This window comes from Oryctolagus cuniculus, chromosome 14, assembly GCF_051225735.1.
Source record: "Oryctolagus cuniculus isolate XC-2025 breed Fujian yellow rabbit chromosome 14, ASM5122573v1, whole genome shotgun sequence".
In the NCBI taxonomy this organism is placed as follows: Eukaryota; Metazoa; Chordata; class Mammalia; order Lagomorpha; family Leporidae; genus Oryctolagus; species Oryctolagus cuniculus.
In genome coordinates, this window is record NC_142880.1 from 5793237 (window position 1) to 5811418 (window position 18182).

General features: G+C 49.9%; 1 protein-coding gene across 7 annotated transcripts in view; it reads left to right on the top strand.

Moving 5' to 3' along the window:
• The window catches only part of LOC149122227 (uncharacterized), a 90074-nt gene extending 79364 nt beyond the window's left edge, over positions 1 to 10710 (top strand). For 5 of the 7 annotated variants that reach the window (XR_016220421.1, XR_016220405.1, XR_016220401.1 and 2 more), the window contains one exon: positions 231 to 862. Coding sequence is in view for 1 of the 7 variants with exons in the window: in XM_089312969.1 (XP_089169095.1) it covers positions 231 to 257 (27 nt within the window). In the remaining 6 variants the exon portion in view is untranslated. Of the gene's footprint in view, positions 1 to 230; positions 863 to 10478 lie in introns of those variants that run through there. The other 2 variants (XR_016220410.1, XM_089312969.1) reach the window with 2 other exon arrangements.
• The last annotated feature ends 7472 nt before the right edge of the window (positions 10711 to 18182 follow it).

The window sequence follows — 18182 nt, forward strand, 5'->3', positions numbered from 1 at the left end:
ATCCCTGTGGGAGACCCAGTGGAATGCCAGGCCCTTGTGTTCAGCCTGACCCGGCCCCAGCCATTGCAGGCATCTGGGGAGTGAACCAGTGGGTGGAAGATGTCTCTCTCCCTCTCTGTTACTCTGCCTTTCAAATAAAAATAAATAAACCTTTAAAAATAATTTCCTACATATTAGGGAAATTTTCTTTGCTCTGAACAAACTCAAACTTTTAATTTGATTTTCCACAGATCTTTGTGGGGAGCAACTCGGACTAGACTGTTACTGGAATTAAGACTTATTCTATACATCTGCTCTCCCACAATATGGCGCTGAGAAGGGAGAAACAGCTTCTACACAGCTGCCTCCAGTTCAACCGATAAACTGTAGGACCTGCTCCTGATTGGAGGAGAGCAGCGTACTCGGCGTGTGGGTAGCAGAGTTGGGATTGGTGGAAGAGGACTATAAAGGAGGAGAGAGACAACATGCACCAGGAACATCTATCTGAAGGAACACCTGTGCAGCCCCTGAGAGAGCCGGCCGGCGGTGTGCCGCTCCCCCGCGGAAGTGGGGAATGTGGCAGGGGGAACCGCCCTTCCACGGAGGTGGAAGGGACGGTAGCCAACCCGGGAAGAACCAGCAGCAAACCCGGGAAGGGCCGAGCAGACAAAAGAACAGCGCAGGGTCCTATGTCGTTCCTCCACGAAGACGGGGAGCGACAGATCTGTGTGTGTCACAACTGTCACAAATTTAAGGAACTTGTGATGCCCTACATTTAAAGATATCTACGTTAACTTAGAGACCGCTCTGCACAGATAGTTTTGCATGTGTGTGTCTGAGCACTGCCTTCCCCCCTCCCCTTCCCCTCCTCTCCCCCCTCCCCCTTCCCCCCTCCCCCTCCCCCTTCCCCCCTTCTCCCCTTCTCCCCTTCTCCCCTTCTCCCCTTCTCCCCTTCTCCCCTTCTCCCCTTCTCCCCTTCTCCCCTTCTCCCCTTCTTCCCCCCCTCCCCTTCTCCCCCCCCCTCTCCTCTCTCCCTTATCCCCTCTCTCCCCTCTCCCCTCTCCCCTGTCTCCTTTTTCCTTCCCTGTGAAGCCTGTAGCTGCCTTATGAGTTTGACATCTTAAATCTTCACAGAGTCAAATCCTCTTAGATGGATAAAGATTATATCACAAACTGTTAAAATAATTTTCGGTGTATTCTTTTTTTGTTGTTTTTAAAGATTTATTTATTTGAAAGAGTTAGAGAGGGAGGTCTTCCATCCGCTGGTTCACTCCCCAGATGGCCGCAATGGTGGAGCTGTGCCGATCCGGAGCCAGGAGCCAGGAGCTTCCTCTGGGTCTCCCATGCAGGTGCAGGGGCCCACGGACTTGGGCCATCTTCTACTGCTTTCCCAGGCCACAGCAGAGAGCTGGATGGGAAGAGCGTGTGTGGGACTCACCCAAGTGCTACATTGGAGAAAGAGCTTGTTGTTGGATATGTAGATTATATATGATAGTTAGGTATATTCTGATTCCACGTATGACCTCACGCCAGATCATACATGTCCGAGTGTGACCTGCGTTTCACGTCTACCTTCTAGTAGCAACAATGCTGGAGGCCCAAAGGGGGTACTCTGAGTACAGAGGAGCCGCAGGAGCAGCAGAAATCTCAAGGAAGCAGCCAAGCTCGCTCTCCACCACCACTGCGGGGTTCCGAGCTGGGGAAGAAGGGTGTGTGTAGAAGAGGAGACCAGTTCTGGGGTCAGCGACAGACGAGAGTCTCCTTAACCATGCGGTGGTACAAGGAGCCTTCAAGAAGTTTGTAGGGACTGCTTATGATGAAAACCACGGTGCAATAATTTCAGAATTTCTGCACCAAGATAAACTTGTCTTTTAATTCCATTGCCTTGAAGTGGATGAAGTACCCTCAAATTTTCAAGAAATTTCGTCCAGACGTGGGAATAAAATGGTTGACAAAGCAGGTTAAAGTGCTGATTCATGAGAAAGAAGAAAACTATGTTATGCTTCTGCCCTATCAACAGTACTCAATAAACTAGCAAGACTTAGAGAAGTTTCCCTGGAGGCCAGCACTGTGGTGTAGCGGGTAAAACTACCACCTGCAACACCGGCATCCCATGTGGGCTATGATTTGAGACCCTTGCTCCACTTTCAGCCTAGCTCCCTGCTAATGTGCCTGGGAAGGCAGTGGAAGATGGCCCTAGTGCTTGGACCTCTGCACCCACATGGGAGATGCAGATGAAGCTCCTGGCTTCCATCTTTAGATTGGGCCACCTCCGACTGTTGCGGCCATTTGGGGAGTGGACTGGCGGATGGAAGATCCTCTCCTCCTCCTCTCTAACCCTGCCTTTCAAATAAATACATCTTAAAAAAAAGTTTCTCTGATAGGCGACTTTCTAATTACAAAGGTTTAAATTTTGCAGAATTCTGTTTTTTTTTTTTTTTTGAGGTTTACTTATTTATTTGAGAGGCAGCATTAGAGAGAGAAATCTTCCATCCACTAGTTCACTCCCCAAATGGTTGATGCAACAGATACAGCTGGGTCAGTCTGGAGCCAGGAGCTTTATATGAGTCTCCCACATGGGTGCAGGGGCCCAAGGACTCAGGCTATCTTTGGCTGCTTTTCCAGGTGTGTTAGCAGGGAGTTGGCAGAGACTTGAACTGGCACCCGTAGGGAATATTGGGGCTGCAGACACTGGCTTTATCCATACACCACAGAGCCCACCCCAGAATACTGACTTTTAAAAAATCATTTTTATAATGACCTGAAATTAATCTTCTAACAGACTTGTATTAGTACAAATGCATATCTTTGGGTGTAGCCAAAATATGATTAGCAAATTATAACACTTCCAGTAGTTAAGGACAACTGTTGAATTCACTCTCTGTCGAATTCTAAGGCGTTGCCTCATTTAAGATAAATGTCTACATTTCTTTTCACCTCCTAATCTTAGCCCTGGAAGTGTTCCATTAATATATTAAATGGTAGCTTTGGGTTCAACATGATTGCATTAGGAAACAATTTTTAGTTGGATGTTAAAAATGAAGAGCGTGGGAAAGCAAGGGATACAGGTTTTGCAGTGGAACTTTGATGTCTTGGAGACTATGATTTGGGGAGTGGCTCTGCCTGCAACATGCATGAAAATAATCCTGGGCTTGGTGGTGGTTAAATTCTGGAAGACATTCCCAGCCTCCTTTCTCCCCTCCCTCCCTCCTTTTCTTCCTGTTCTTCGTCCTCTTTGACTCCTCCTCCTTGGCTCCTCTCCCTTCTCCCCCAGCCCCACCCAACGTCACGTATGCCACGTGAAGGGGTCGGTGAAACACTGTGCCATACTTGCACCCTTGATTCTGTGGGCACTGCCATCCCACTGAATTCGCCCTGCTCAGCGGTTCTTAGTGATGAACCGATTGCAAGCCATCAGGCTCACGGAGGGACGGGAAAGCACAGCCCAGGCATTCGTGCGTCTTGCTACAATGCTTTCATTATTTCTCCAGGCTGCAGTGGGGCCCTTGGCTCTCACTCAGTGCTCAGCTCAGGCAGAAGAGTATTTTGGCCGTCTTGCCTATTGAAGCAAAGTTGAGTGAGGATTACTTTCGGGGCTTCTTCCAAACCCTAGCGCAGGTGGCCGAGCGCCAGCCCTCTGGAGTGCCTTTCCCCACGGCTCACATCTGCAAGCTCTTGGCTGTCACAGTCAAATGAATGTTGCAGTTTTCAGAGGTACCTGTTACATTAAATCACATGTTGATGGGGGAGAGAAAGCAGAAACATCTTGCTATTGTGGAGAGAAAAAAAAAAAAAAAAAGATGAAGCCCAGAGCTTTTCTGCCAATGGTAGGCTTTTTTTTTTTTTTTTAAATAAGTGCAAAAAAAGTTTTGAGTTTTATGGTGCTTCTATTTAATTGGATGTAAACCAAAACACAGTTTTTCCCATGGTAGCCTGAGTTTCTGGGTTAGCTCTGGGCTGTTTGTCCTCTGGCGCAGGAGAGTCCTGGCAAATCACGCTTTCTCCACTCCTTAGGTGTGGAAAGCAAATAGGTGCATAGAACAAAGCCCAAAATCCTGCTGATAATCGGCCGAGCTGGAAGCCAGGCCGGTACCCAGATGCTGGGACGTGGGGTAGCCTTGAATTCGATCTGTCAGTTCTCAGCACACTCGTAGCCGAGTGTGGCATGATGACAGCCCCGACCTCACTTCGCTAATTCGTGCAGATTGGGTTTGTGGTAGTCAACGTCACCCCCACCCAACCATTCAGCCTAGCTCCTAAGGAGTCACTTAGCTGCCTGGACCCAGCTTCCATGTCCATGTCACACACCCTTGTTCTTATCCTTGTTTATTCCAATGCATGGCGGGTGCCGTCCCCCACTGCCGGAGACAACAGCTCTGCTCCCCGTTTCTGCTTGTTCTTGGAGCAGGTGCTCTCTCTTTCGCGTTCCTCCCTCCAGCAAAGCCTCCATTCCCACCACTTAATTACAAGCAGCCATCCCTGGACCCCACGGCCTCGGTTGCTCTTGGCCAGGGCTGGATTTCACCTGTTGGCTTCCTTCCCCTCCCAGGTTCTCAGCACGCCTCACTGCGTTGGCACCTGGGCATTGAAACGCCTCAGGACTCCTCGGCAGCCCACTTACCATCTTCCTCACAGCGCCTACGCAGTCTCATCTGCCCGAGGGAGCTCACCCACAACCCGTCTTCTCTGAGCACCGGGCTCCCGTTTCCTGACCATGGGATGGTTTTGGCGTTCAGTTGCGTGGTACGCATCTCTGCCTGGCCTGGTGCTGGAGGTGTGGCTACAGCACAGCTGAGCTCCTGTTCTTGCCCTCTCAGACTGAACCCTCTAGCTGCGTTGTTTATCCAGGGGATGGATGCAAACCTCAACCCCACTTGGTCAAGCTACACATTAGAGGCACAGATGAGATTTTTCTGAACGCATTTTTTTTCTGTTCTCAATGCCTATCTCAAAGGTTTGGTTGCTGTTTCAGACCCAATTTTGCATGAAGATCCCTCAAGCGTATCCTCCCTCCATAAGACCGGATCCCTCCTAACCCAGGCCACTGTCCCCTCTTGGTCTCCTGTTGCTGGAACAAGCTGCTGCCATCTCTTGCTTTATAGCTCCAGGGGTCAGGATTACAGAACAGGTCTCAAAGGGGGCTAAGACCCAGTTCTACTTCCCAAACGCAGGAACCATTAGCCCAAGGGGTGGTGACAAACCCAGAGAAGTAGCAGTGCATGACTTGCTGTCACTGCTTCAACAAGCTCTCACAGCGCTTCCTGTCGCACAGGAGCGCGGGGTGTGTCTCGGGCTGGGTGCCGTAGGTGCGGGGGTAGGGAACCTACCGAGTGCCATTGGGATTTGATAAGGTCATTTGCGGGTCATGCAAAACTATCAACCCCACACTCAGCCTGCTGTAGATGTACTGCATTTCCAGTCCTGCTGCCGTCGCTTTGGGAGGACCGGGCCGGACGACTTTGTGGGCCTCCTGTGGCCGATGGTGTCGCTCCCCGTCTTCGTGGAGGAACGACACAGGACCCTGCGTTGTTCTTTTGTCTGCTCGGCCCTCCCCGGGTTTGCTGCTGGTTCTTCCCGGGTTGGCTACTGTCCCTTCCACCTCCGTGGAAGGGCGGTTCCCCCTGCCACTTTCCCCACTTCCGCGGGGGAGCGGCACACCGCCGGCCGGCTCTCTCGGGGGCTGCACAGGTGTTCCCCTTAGATGTTCCTGGTGCATGTTGTGTCTCTCCTCCTTTATAGTCCTCCTCCGCCAATCCCAACTCGGCTGCCCACACGCCGAGTACGCTGCTCTCCTCCAATCAGGAGCAGGTCCCACAGTCTATTGGTTGAACTGGAGGCAGCTGTGTAGAAGCTGTTTTTACTCCTCTCCCAGCGCCATATTGTGGGAGAGCAGATGCATAGAATAAGTCCTAATTCCAGTAACTTAGTCTAGTCCGAGTTGCTCCCCACAGATCCCCCTTTCTTTTTATTTTTTGGCGTTGATACGCGCCTGTCTTCGGTGCCCCGTGGCACACACTCTGCTCTGCTTGCTAGAGTTGCCCACAGGTGCTTACAAGTCCTATCAATCAGGCAAACCGAATTCAAGCCCTCTCATTGCGGTATTGTGGGGAGACTTATTGATGTTTATTCGTGCCTGTCTTCGGTGACCTGCGGCGCATAAACTGCCAGCCGCCCGCAGGTGCTCACCACCTCCCTAATCAGGCAGACCGAATCCAAGCTCTCTCATTGCCATGTTGAAGGGAGGCCTTATTTTTCTCTTTCTCTATCTCCGGGCATTCCTATTTCTCCTATTTTACTTCTATCTGCCAGCATTCCTATTTCTCTCATTTTACTTCTAAACTTCTGTTTCTCTTATCTTCGCGGCTTCCCGGCACCCGCCCCGAGGCTGCTTCTCGGCGGCTTCCTGGCTCTGAGCCGCTTCAGCCCCCGCCTCTCCCATCTGCGCGGCTTCCTGGCTTTGCGCGGCTTGGCTTCGCGCGCTCCGCGGTCTCCACGCCCTTCGCGTCCGCACCACGGCCTCGCGCCAGCCCCGCGTTCCCTATCTATTCACGCCCCGTGCTCTCTCTGCACACGGCGGCTTCCGCGAGTCACACAGCCCCAGCTCACGTTTCCGCCACTAGTATTCAATCTAAGTTCCCCGGGCTAACCTGGCGAATTCAACCTAGCTCACGCGTCTGCGCCTTTCGGTCTGGCTTCCCGTCCTTTGCTCCCCGGGCTAATCTGACGGATTCCAACCTGGCCCACGTTTCCACCTCTGGTTTAACTTTTTGCCTTTTGCCCCCCGGGCTGACTTGAAGAATTCCAAACTGGCTTACGTTTCCGCCTAGGCCTGCACTCGCGGCTTCATCCTCCCTAACATTTTTCTCTACCCGGTATATTTCCCTAAGTTTTCTTCCAATAATATTCCTCCCTCATTTCTCCTGGCTTCTCCCCACAGTCCGTATCCGAGTCTGTTTGTTCTAGCTTTCACTTTCGCTTTCGACCTTAGAGATTTCTCCCAGCTTCCCCCCGTAGTCCGTATCCGAGTCTATGCCTAGGCTTTCAATAGCTTCTTCCGGCACCTTTTCCGACCAGCTTTCCCCTAGGCTCTTTGCTAGTCTCTCTCTCCGATATTTTCCCACTTCTTCCCGTTTTTTCCCTCCTAGGTTTCCTATCCGAATCACGGCACCATTATGTTGCTCCCCGTCTTCGTGGAGGAACGACACAGGACCCTGCGTTGTTCTTTTGTCTGCTCGGCCCTCCCCGGGTTTGCTGCTGGTTCTTCCCGGGTTGGCTACTGTCCCTTCCACCTCCGTGGAAGGGCGGTTCCCCCTGGCCACTTTCCCCACTTCCGCGGGGGAGCGGCACACCGCCGGCTGGCTCTCTCGGGGGCTGCACAGGTGTTCCCCTTAGATGTTCCTGGTGCATGCCGTCTCTCTCCTCCTTTATAGTCCTCCTCCGCCAATCCCAACTCGGCTGCCCACACGCCGAGTACGCTGCTCTCCTCCAATCAGGAGCAAGTCCTACAGTTTATTGGTTGAACTGGAGGCAGCTGTGTAGAAGCTGTTTTTACTCCTCTCCCAGCGCCATATTGTGGGAGAGCAGATGCATAGAATAAGTCCTAATTCCAGTAACTTAGTCTAGTCTGAGTTGCTCCCCACAGATGGGCCCGAGGTTGCCCACTTCTTGCCTTTTCTGTCTCTTTCTGTCACCTGGCTTGTGCCCTGCACCGTCACGGTCAGAGCCAGCAGTGGCCACTCGGGCCTCGCCCCGTCTGACACTTCCTGCTGCCACTCAAAGGATGCTCGTGATTTCTCAGGCCCACCTAGAGACTGTGGACTCCCTTTGTCTCAGATTCAGCTGATGCTGAAACTTGGGTCCATTGACAGCTTTAATCCTGTTCCCTGCACAGCACGAGATACTCAGACGCCAAGGATTTAGACATGGGGAGATGCTATTGCTCCTATCTCCCTGGACTAAAACTTTTTTTCGTTGATACTTTTATTTATCTGAAAGGAAGAGACAGATCTCTAATTCACTGGCTCGTGTCTTAAATGCCTGCAACAGCCACAGCTAGAGAAGGAGCTGGGAAGTCCGCCTGGAGCTCTCAGTGGGTGGCAGGGACCCAAGTACCAGAGCCTCTTGGGATGCTCGGTAGCAGGAAGGTGACGCAGGATAGGAAGCCACGCCCTGCGACGTGGGGTGTGCGCAGCCCAAGCAGCGTCTGCTCTGGATCGGAATGGAGTCCTAGGACATCTGGTTTTCTTGTGTGCCTGACCGCTTTGACCTGGCGTGCTGCCTCCTGGGCTCAGGTGCACAGAGCGTAGAGGAGCAGGGTTTCGCTCCCCGGCTGGACCCGCTCCATCGTGCGTGCAGACCTCATTGTGCTTCTCTGTCCAGCAGCTGGTGATGGTTTGGCTGTTGTGAACAGTGCTGCCGGGAGCTGCCAGCCACACAGCACACTCCTCTCTGCCCCACTCCTTGTCCTTAGAGAAGGACATGTCGGCGCCTGCCACCTGCTGCCACCTCGCTCTTCTCCAAAGCTTCCCACTTGCCGTCTCTGCCTGCAGCACCTCCACTCTTTGTGCTCTCTGCCCGGTGACCACCTGTGCGACCGTGGCCTTGGCTCAGAGGTCACTTCCTCGTGGACGCCTCCCTCACCTGAGCTGGGCCTGATGGGTGAGGCTGGCGCTTCTCTACACCTTGAGTGATTCTTTTTAAGGAAAAGAATCCAAAATGACAAATGCAGAAGTAGACACAATGTTTTTAGAACATGAATAGAAATCAAAACTAGTGATCCATGTGAAAATATCCATTATGTAATACAGACAAAGGGTATGTTTTTACTAATCTGCTTGACACACCTACGTACAATTTCTCAGAGCATTCTCTGTCTTTGTAATCTTTAATCACCCTTCAACCATGATAAATATTTTAAAATATCATTAACTGCTTAGTGAATATAAATATAATACAGTGTTTCCTCTAGTGAACTTGAAATTTTCTGCTTCATAATTTACCAACAATATCATATGTTTTTAGGATTGTCATCAAATTTGAGAAAATTTCTCAAGTTTTTCTCGTAAGCTCTGCTACTTCTTAAGGAGTGACTCTGGCTACACACACTTCAAACTGCAAACACACGCTAACCTGCTTTTGATAATGTCTCTTGGAGAGTCATGTTAATTTTATAGGAAGCCACTTTGCTATCAGAATTTGGGCTCAGGGCACTGGGTGCCTGCTATCCACGTGGGAGACCAGAATGGAGTTCCTGACTCCTGGCTTCAGCCCAGCTGGACGTGACAGTTGTGCCCATTTGGGGCAGGTACCAGCAGCTAGATAATGTCCCTCCCTCTCTCTGTCACTCCTTTCCTCTCTGTTACTCTGCCTTTCAAATTAATTAACTAAAAATGGGGTGAGGCAGAGAGTAGGCATGGGGGCATTGCCCTCATTGATAATACAGTGATCTCTACTTGGACTATTTTCTTTTCATTTCATTTGAAAGGAAGAGAGATCTTCCATCAGTTAGTGCGTTCTTCAAAGATCCCTAGTAGCCAGGGTCGGTTCAAGGCCAGAACTAGGAACTCAATCCGGGCTTCCTGCGTGGGTGGCAGGGACCAGAGCACTTGAGTCATCCCCACTGCCTCCCAGCACATGCCTTAGCGGGAAGCTGGATCGCAAGTGGAGGAGCCAGAACTCACACCAGGCACTCTGATGCCTGCAGGTGGGCCCCTCAAGGGGAGGCTTAACCCTGGCACCAGACGCCTGCTCCCTGACTCTCACTGTTGATCCTCCTCGGAGGGTCCTAACGGGACCGAAAATAAATGTGCACTGCTGTGAATTCCTCTGCTGATGCCTAGCATGATTTCTGTAGCAACGGCGGGAAGTCGGCGCGGAACCGCTCAGCGACTCCTGCAGCTCCGATGATCTCTCAGGTGCTTCGTCCCAGTAACAGTTGGTCCGTGGAAGGTTCTCCATAAAACCCCGCTGATGTGTCACTTCTACGTCTGTCCTTTCTCAGCCTGAGTGCGTTTTCTGCAATTCAGCCCTCTCGCACAGAGAGAGGCTTAGTTTTAGTCATTACAATATGTTTTTCTTATTTTGAGATTAGATCTATTTTCCTGGATCTTTGATGGACTGGTTTTGTTCAAGCCCAGAGGATCACAGATAGAAAGCCAGTATTTATTGCTGATTCAGATATGAGAGGACAACTGTTGTAGACACTTGGACACAGGTTTTTTTTTTTTTTTTTTTAATTAACTATGGTAAGGACATTTTCAATGGCTTAAAGTCTTCACACAAGGGAAAACTCTAGTTTTGGGAATAAGAAGGTCTTGGATTTTTTTTTTCTTTCCTGAAAACCATCACAGGCAGGCATATACTGAAGGCAGCTAAGCCAGGTCTCATAGAAAATGATCACTTCTCTTGGCCAAGGAGGGCACAGGCGTCACCACCATGTTTGGATGTACCTTGAGGCCGTGGGAGTTTACCTTCTACTTGCAGCTCTGTGTGTTTCGTAGGCTCAAGTCATACTCCGAAGACGGTGCTGGCTTATTGGAAAAGTCAGGGAGCAAGCAAGCATTTAGCCTAGCACTGAAGATGCCCGAGTTACACACCTGAGTGCTCAAGTCGGAGTCCCCGCTCTGGCTCCCGACTCCAGCTTCCTGCTGCTGCCGACTCTGGGAGGCAGCAGTCATGGTCCACGCAGTGGGATTCCCGACACCCATGTAGGATTCCTGTATTAGTCCCATTTCAGCCCCTCGCCCATTAGCGGGAGAACAGATGGAAGCTATGGCTGCCTCTTTGTCTTTCAAATAAATGAGTATAATAAACAAAATAATGTAAAGAAAATCAGGTGCCTCTGCTTAGCACTTATCCTATAAAGGAGTGATTTTGAGGGTCTCAGCTTTAAAAGAATTGAGTTGCATTGTAGAGTAGTTTCAGTCCTTGGAAAAAGTTGACTGACACACTCTGAACACTTGAAAGGACTCCAGAGAAAATGGCTATCGAATTTGTTTAGGTCACAATGAAAGGTCAGTTAATAAAAGGAGGGCTCGATTCCAGTATAGTTACAGCAACACATTAAGCCAAGAAATTATGTTATTAGGTAATTGCTGGTTGTTCAGGAAGGGCTCTTAGGTTAAAAAAGAGCAGCGTGTTTTTCTGAACTTGCGTTGACTAGAAGAGCGTCGCTTTCACGCAAGAGCTCAGCCTGAAAGGGTCCCGGGCAGAAATGTTGCAGACAAGCGCTGAATTTCTTTGGTCCCCTCTTTGTCTCCTTTTCACTTGATACAAATGCAGAAAAGCACTCCTGTGCTGTATGGGAGGGGTCTTTGAAAGGTTGAGGGAGATGTATCTCATAAAATATTGCATGGACTTAAAAATGTTTTTGCATCAAAATTAACTTAGCTTTTGATTCCATTTTCTGCACAAACTGTTAAAATTCCCATTGTATCAGAGCTACCAGATCCCATGACCTGATTCAATAGTCTGTAAGCTACTTGCACAGATTTGCAGGGTTTAGTGGAGGTGTCAGGTGCCTGGCCGGAGCGGGAGCTGCTGGTGGAGACAGCCACCAGGAATGTGCAAAAAGACCTCTCGGATGCTCACGTAGGTTCATCACCTTCCTTTTTTTTTTTTTTAAAGATTGAGTTTTTATTTGAAAGGCAGAAAGAGAGAGAGAGAGAGGGAAGGAGATCCTATCTTAATATCTATAGGTTCTATCCCGAAATGGCCGCAATGGCTGGGGCTAGGCCGGGCGAAAGCCAGGAGCTCAGAAATCCTTCTGGGTCTCCCACATGGGTGCTAGGGGCCAAAGCACTTGGGCCATCTGCTGCTGCTTACCCGTGTACACTGGCAGGCAGCCAGATCAGAAGTGGGGCAGCTGGGACTCGAACTGGTGCTCTGTGGGACGCAGGCACTGCAGGCAGCGTAACAAACCACAACACTGGATCCCCACCTCCTTTGTAACCATGGCCGATGTGTAGTGTGTGCGGCCTCCAGGCTAGGTCGAAGTGAATATGCGGTGTGTGGTGGGTGGCTTTCCACCTGTGTGACACCCTGAGTGTCATCTGGGGAAACGCCTTGTGCTAGTTGCCATTCAGCTGGATCCAGGCTGAATTTTCTCTCGACAGGTAGGCCAGCATGTGCAGGGGTATCCAGCAGGTGCTACCCGCCCCCCAACTCCTCACCCAAACAGTTGGTGCTTTCCAGTTAGAAGCTCAATAACCCACGTGCAGAGCTTTGCCGGAGTTGGTGCTCACAAGCATCCCAAGCAGATGTCTTTGCCAAAGTGCCTGCGGCCCCGTGGCCCCATGGCGCTGGGGTGAGCTGGCCAGGACTGACCGCAGGTGGTGCTTTCCTGTTCTGTGCACAGACTGGCAGAGTCCCTACGCGGCTCTGACAATTACCTAGAGCGCTGCTCGGTGTAATGATGTGTTGGGCAATGGAAAACGCCGAGGGGGTCCTTGAGCAATTAGGTCCTGATCAGTGTTCCCGCGGCAGATTGCAGGTTGCTTCCCCCTCTTGGTGGTAATATATAGAAGTAAATAAGAACAACCGCTTGTCACAGCAGCTGCAGGTCCACACCGAGTACAAGTCCTCGCCGACTGTGCACAAGTAGAAAAACCATCTGAGAAGAGACCCCTGGGAGGTGGCTCAGGGACAGCCAGGGAAACAGACCTTGTAGCCCTCTGCCCAGCAAGGGCAGATCGGAGCTTGTAAACACACAAACACGGATGCACGTTTCCGCGATTCTCGTTACTGCTCGCAATGGTCCGTCATGATTGCCTCGGAGCAGAAGGGGATCCAAGTGTGGATGGGACACTTGCTGCTTGCTGATCACAGCTTGCTTGAGGAATTGGGACCAAGTCCAGGTCGGAAAACTGGGTAACTCTCAAGGTGACAAAGCCAGAATGTGGCCTGCTTCTAAGTCAGTCTCCCAGGCTGCACCTCAGCTTCTCTTAGAAAAGAGATTAAAGAAACCCTATGCTGAAATAGGTATAGGGATCTGTTGTATGGTGTATGAGCTGATGATCCGTTTGAATTAAATGTTTCCTAAAAGCAAACACCACAAATATTGGCTAAATAATCTTAGTACTTTTTAATCACTATTAGGAGAGAGATGTGTGGTCAGGTGCTTGCCTGGAATCTCGAACTCAGTTCTTCTCCCACTTACTTTAAATCCATTTTTAAAACAATAAATCCCGCCAAGTAGTTTGATTTTTCCTTACAGTTTATTTTAAGATGTGTTTCCATTGTTTGCCATGATCAAGTATAGTGTTAAAGAATTTTTCATTCCCTCCCCCACCTCGAAATTTAAATAAAAGCTACAGAGCTTTCCTTCTTTGTTTGCTGTTTAATTTTGTACTGCAATCCCACAGACCACATTATTTACCAAATCAGGGCTTCAGAATAATCCTTTGTTTACCAAGGCATGTAAATACGGTTTCCAGCTGATAGGTGCTATTTAGTGATGAGAAGCACCGAGCACACAGCACAGCCCCGGATCGTTGTGGGGGGGGGGGGGGACTGGATATCACGTGCGGAGAAGTTTCTCTCTAGATTGTTAGCAGAATTAGTGGGCTGGAAAAGGACTCCGTGTTCAATAGCATACATTGTGTGTAAACAGCCCAGAGGCCACCTGTGTTGCCAAAGTCTGGTCGGAGATCACGTTGTTAAAGTAAGAACTTGCAGTTCTAAGCACAGAGGCCTTACTTGGGTAGATTAACTCAGGCTACCTGCTGGGATGCCCTGTTGGTCCACTTCTGGTCATCTTCACGTTGCAGTGTGCTGATGACCCGACTGTGGCAATGACCAGTCAGCACCCAGGGCGGGTCCTCGCCGAGTGTGAGCAACGTTCAAGGGCTCAAGATGCGGCTCACAATTCCCCCAGAGTTGTTCTCAGTCTCAGTTGCACAGGAGGGAAAGAAATCTTTGCTCTCTCCCTGAGCCTTGTTCTGTCTCTGTAAAAACACTCCTAATGCTTTGACTTGTTGTCACCATTCCTGTTGCCTGCTTAGGTCAGTGACATCACACAGGTCTGCTGGCGCTCTCACCCTGCCCCCGACCCCCCACTCCCTCCACTGCACAGCATCCGTGCTGTCACTTCTAACCGTATGAGGGGCTTTGCTGCATGGGAGCCGCCCCTGCTGAGCTCAATTGGATTGCCACCAGGGATTAATGTCTCCTTAGTGTGGTCATAGTCTTTTTTTATTCTTCTTAAAATTTGATTTACTGGAAGGAGTGATCGCAAGAGTGCTTTTTACCCACTGGTTCACTCTCTGAATGCCCACGACAGCCCAAGTACTTGGGCTCTGATCTGCTGCCTTCCCAGGCATAGTAGCAGGAAGGTGGATCAGAAGCCCAGGGTGGCCAGGACTCCCTATAGACACACAGGTGTGGGAAGCAGTGGCTTCACTTGCTATACCACAGTATCTGCCCCTGTCTTATTTTTAAGTGTTTCTTTTCTTTGATTTGAGAGGCAGAGAGAGAAGTCTTCTCATCTGTTCATTCTCCAAATGCTCACAATAGTCTCCCGCTGGGACCATAGCTGGGAGCTGGAAATTTAGCCCAGGTCTCCCAAGTAGATGGTGGGAACCCAGCCACTGGAGCCACCGCTACCACCTCCCGGGGTGTGAATTAGCGAGGAGCTGGGGTGGGGATTAGAGGCACGACTTGAGCCAGGGCACGCCAACATGAGATGTAGGCGTCCTGAGTAGTCCTAACTGCTGTGCCAAACACCTGACGCATAGTATGGGTTGGAAGACAGAATATGGAAATAGAGCTATCAATATGAAACCTGAATTGGGCATAATGGCTGCCGTCTTTTGGGAAAATCTGTGGCAAACAATGTCCTTGGGCACACTGAGGCTCTAAGTTGGAGGTCTCCATTTAGACTCCGATCAGTACTAAGCTCAGTGTTGTAGCTGGTAGGCGTTAATAAGCCACCGCTCCTCTTACGTTTAGAAAACTTTGTCCCACAAATTATAAACTCCAGCAATGTAATAAAAAACCCACATGGCATTACAAAAGCCACTGACTCCAACAGCAAAGAAATTAAGAACAATAAAAGTCTGTATTAGAAGTCTTGCTGTTTGCCTTTCTTTCTCCATTGATATTTCAGTTGCTTTAGGAATATGCCCCAGGGCCACCATAGCTAAGAGTACACAGCAGGATTCAGCAGTGAGGGTTCTGCTTGGTATCTGGCCCCCTGGGGAAAAGCTTTGAAGAAAACCTTAGCAAATGCCCCCAGGTAACCCCCCTCCACGGGCTCATGCACCCCTCTGTCAAGTGAGGTTCCCCCTGGTTCCTAATGGCCTTCGACCGCTTCTCTGGTCACCTCCCTGAGGCCACTGGACATCACCAAGAACGACACACAGGACAGATGTCCATAGTTACCAGACCTCCACTCAGAGCCTACCGTTGTGTGCCCCAGGCATCGGCCCCGGGCCCCTGTCTGTGACTGGGCGGGCCAAGCAGGGTGTCTGAGATTGACCTTCTGTCGGGAGCAGTTCAGGCTGTTAATGATAAACACCTTAGACTGCATGGCTGAGACGGCTGGCACTTCCTCTCCCCATTGTGGAGGCTGAGAGTCGGGGAGCACGGTGGGGCTTTTGGGGTGACAGATGGCCACTCTCAGTGCATCGTCATGTCCAGGACAGAGGACTCTGCACCCTTCATCCCTCTGGAAGGGCAGCAGTTCCACCATAGAGGCCAGTCACTGCCCAAAGAGCCTACCTTCTCAGAGCTGCACACGGGGGCTAGGGCCACACCATCGGAGTTCTTGGGCGGGGGGCAGGGGGGGCACACATTGAGTCCATAGCACATTCCTTTGGGAAGTATCAGAGTTGTCAACTTAATCACTGTATGAATTTGGGCAAATACGTACAACTTTTCTGTGCTTTAGTTTTCTTATTCTGCAGTGGGGACACAACAGTACCTGTACTAGAGGTGCTTTGTGAGCACCAGGGGTGATAATGTTTATAGAAATTCTTGGCACAGTGGCTGGCACAGTTTCGGTGTCTCAGCAGTGTTGACCACAGAAAGAGTCCACATCCGCCCAGCAAGGCATCACATGTCAGAGATGGCGTCTGCCTTGCTTTTCTTGTATGCGTCCAGGACAGCCGAATAGCTTAGGTCATGGCAAAATATTGCTTTTGGTGGAAAACTCCAAAATCAGTGTTCCCAGTCTGGGCGGGACCGAGCAAGTGCTTTGTGTTTTACTGTGCTGGGTGAGTATGCAAGCGCAGTTACAAGCCATTTGCACTCCTGCACAGGCTCTGGTCCAGGCAGCTATGCAGGACAAACAGCGCACGAGGCCCAGGGCAGTCAGGAGTGACAGTGGTGAGGGTCTTGGTTGCGGCCCAGCCTCTGCCCGCGTTTCCCTTGCTCACCTCAGGAGAGGGAGGAGAGGGCATGAGAGGAAGTCTTAGAGGTCAGAGGAAAGAACAGGTGCTCAGCTTCCCCCATCAGAAGACTTTGCTCCAGCAAAAGGCTTGATAAGATAGTCATTCCGAAAGGGTTTAGTTAAGACTGGCGTTGTGGTGTAGCAGGTAAAGCTGCTGCCCATGGTGCCGGCATCCCATATGGGCACTGGTTCAAGACCCAGCTGCTCCACTTCCAATCCAGCTCTCTGCTATGGCCTGGGAGGGTGGTAGAGGATGGCCCAAGTGCACCTGCGTGGGAGACCTGGAAGAAGCTCCTGGCTCCTGGCTTTGGATTGGCCCAGCTCCAGCTGAGGCGACCGTTTGAGGAGTGAACCAGCAGACAGAAGACCTCTCTCTGTAACTCTGCCTTTCAAATAAATATTAAATGAAAGAATGATTTAGTAAGAATCATTGATACCTGGAAGATAAAAGCAGTGCTGGCGATTTTCAGCATCTTTGATTTCTCTTTATCATCTTCCAATCCTTTAATACATGTGCCTGCCTCCAATTTTTTTAAGCTAGAAAGAAGAGCCACCTCTCTTTAAAAGAATTTCCTATAAAAACCCTTTGAAGAACAACGAATACTGGGTAAATGTTCTTTGAAACCTCAAACTTACGGAGGTTGCAAACAGTACTATTGCTAACAGGTGTCAGTAGGTCCACAGATCCCTGAACCACGTTCATTATCCTTGTCTGGAATACAAAGCTATGGGATGGGGAAGCTGCTTTTTCCATTAGAAATGGCTTGCGTTCCTCAAGTAGATGCTGCTTGGGGCCGTGTGATGTAGGACTGAAACCACTGTCTAACACGGTTTGAAGCAGCGGGTGAAAGTGCCCTGGGTGTGGGCAGATCCTAAGTCCCTGTCACCTGACACGTGGTCTGTCCATGAGGCCGGGGGTGGGAAGAAGAATGCATTGCTGTAAGGCTCCCTGGCTGTGGAAATGCTCCAGGTCAAAGGAGACTAAAGAGACTGAAAAACTAAAGCAACGCCTTAAAAATACGAGGCTGAGTCCCATAGCAAAGAAAAACTAATTCTCTAAAGGTTGTTATTGGGTTAACTGAGAAAATTAGATTAAACTTGGTGGGTTAGATAAAAGGCATGCATCAATGATAGTAATTAAAGAACTGTTTATAACTACATTGTAATTATGTAAGAATATACCTTTGTCCTTTGGAAATATACACAGAATTGTTGAGGAATAAAGAACCATGGTGTATGCAGTTGACTTTTAAATGATGTCAAACAATACTACATATCTTTATATATGTGTGCATATGTGCAGATACAGACAAATACACACCCACATGTACATAGAAACACATGTAAATACATACAAAGAGGGAGAGAAAGCCGATGAGGCAAGTGGTACCATGTGTTCTCAATTAGTGAATCAGGCTAAGGGTATTGCGATGATTTGACTGTGTCCCCCAAAGTTTTTGAAACTTAATCTTTGATGCAAAGATGTCGAGAAGTGGGACAGCTAAGAAGCATGAGGTCTTAAGCCCTCTGCCCTCATCGGTGGTGCTGTTAGGGCAGGAGTTGGTCAGTTGTCTTGGGAGTCAGTTCCTCTTTTTTATCTCCATTTTTTTTTTAAGTATATCTATTTGGAAGGCAGAGAGAGTGAGGCAGTCTTCCTTCTACTTGGTCCACTCCCCAAATGCCTTCTAGAGCCAGGGCTGGGCCAGAGTGAAGCCAAGAGCCTAGAACTCTATTTGGATCTGCCATGTGGGTGGCAGGAGCCCAAGTACTTGGACGACCGTCCACTGCCTTCCAGGCACAGTAGTAGGAAGCTGGA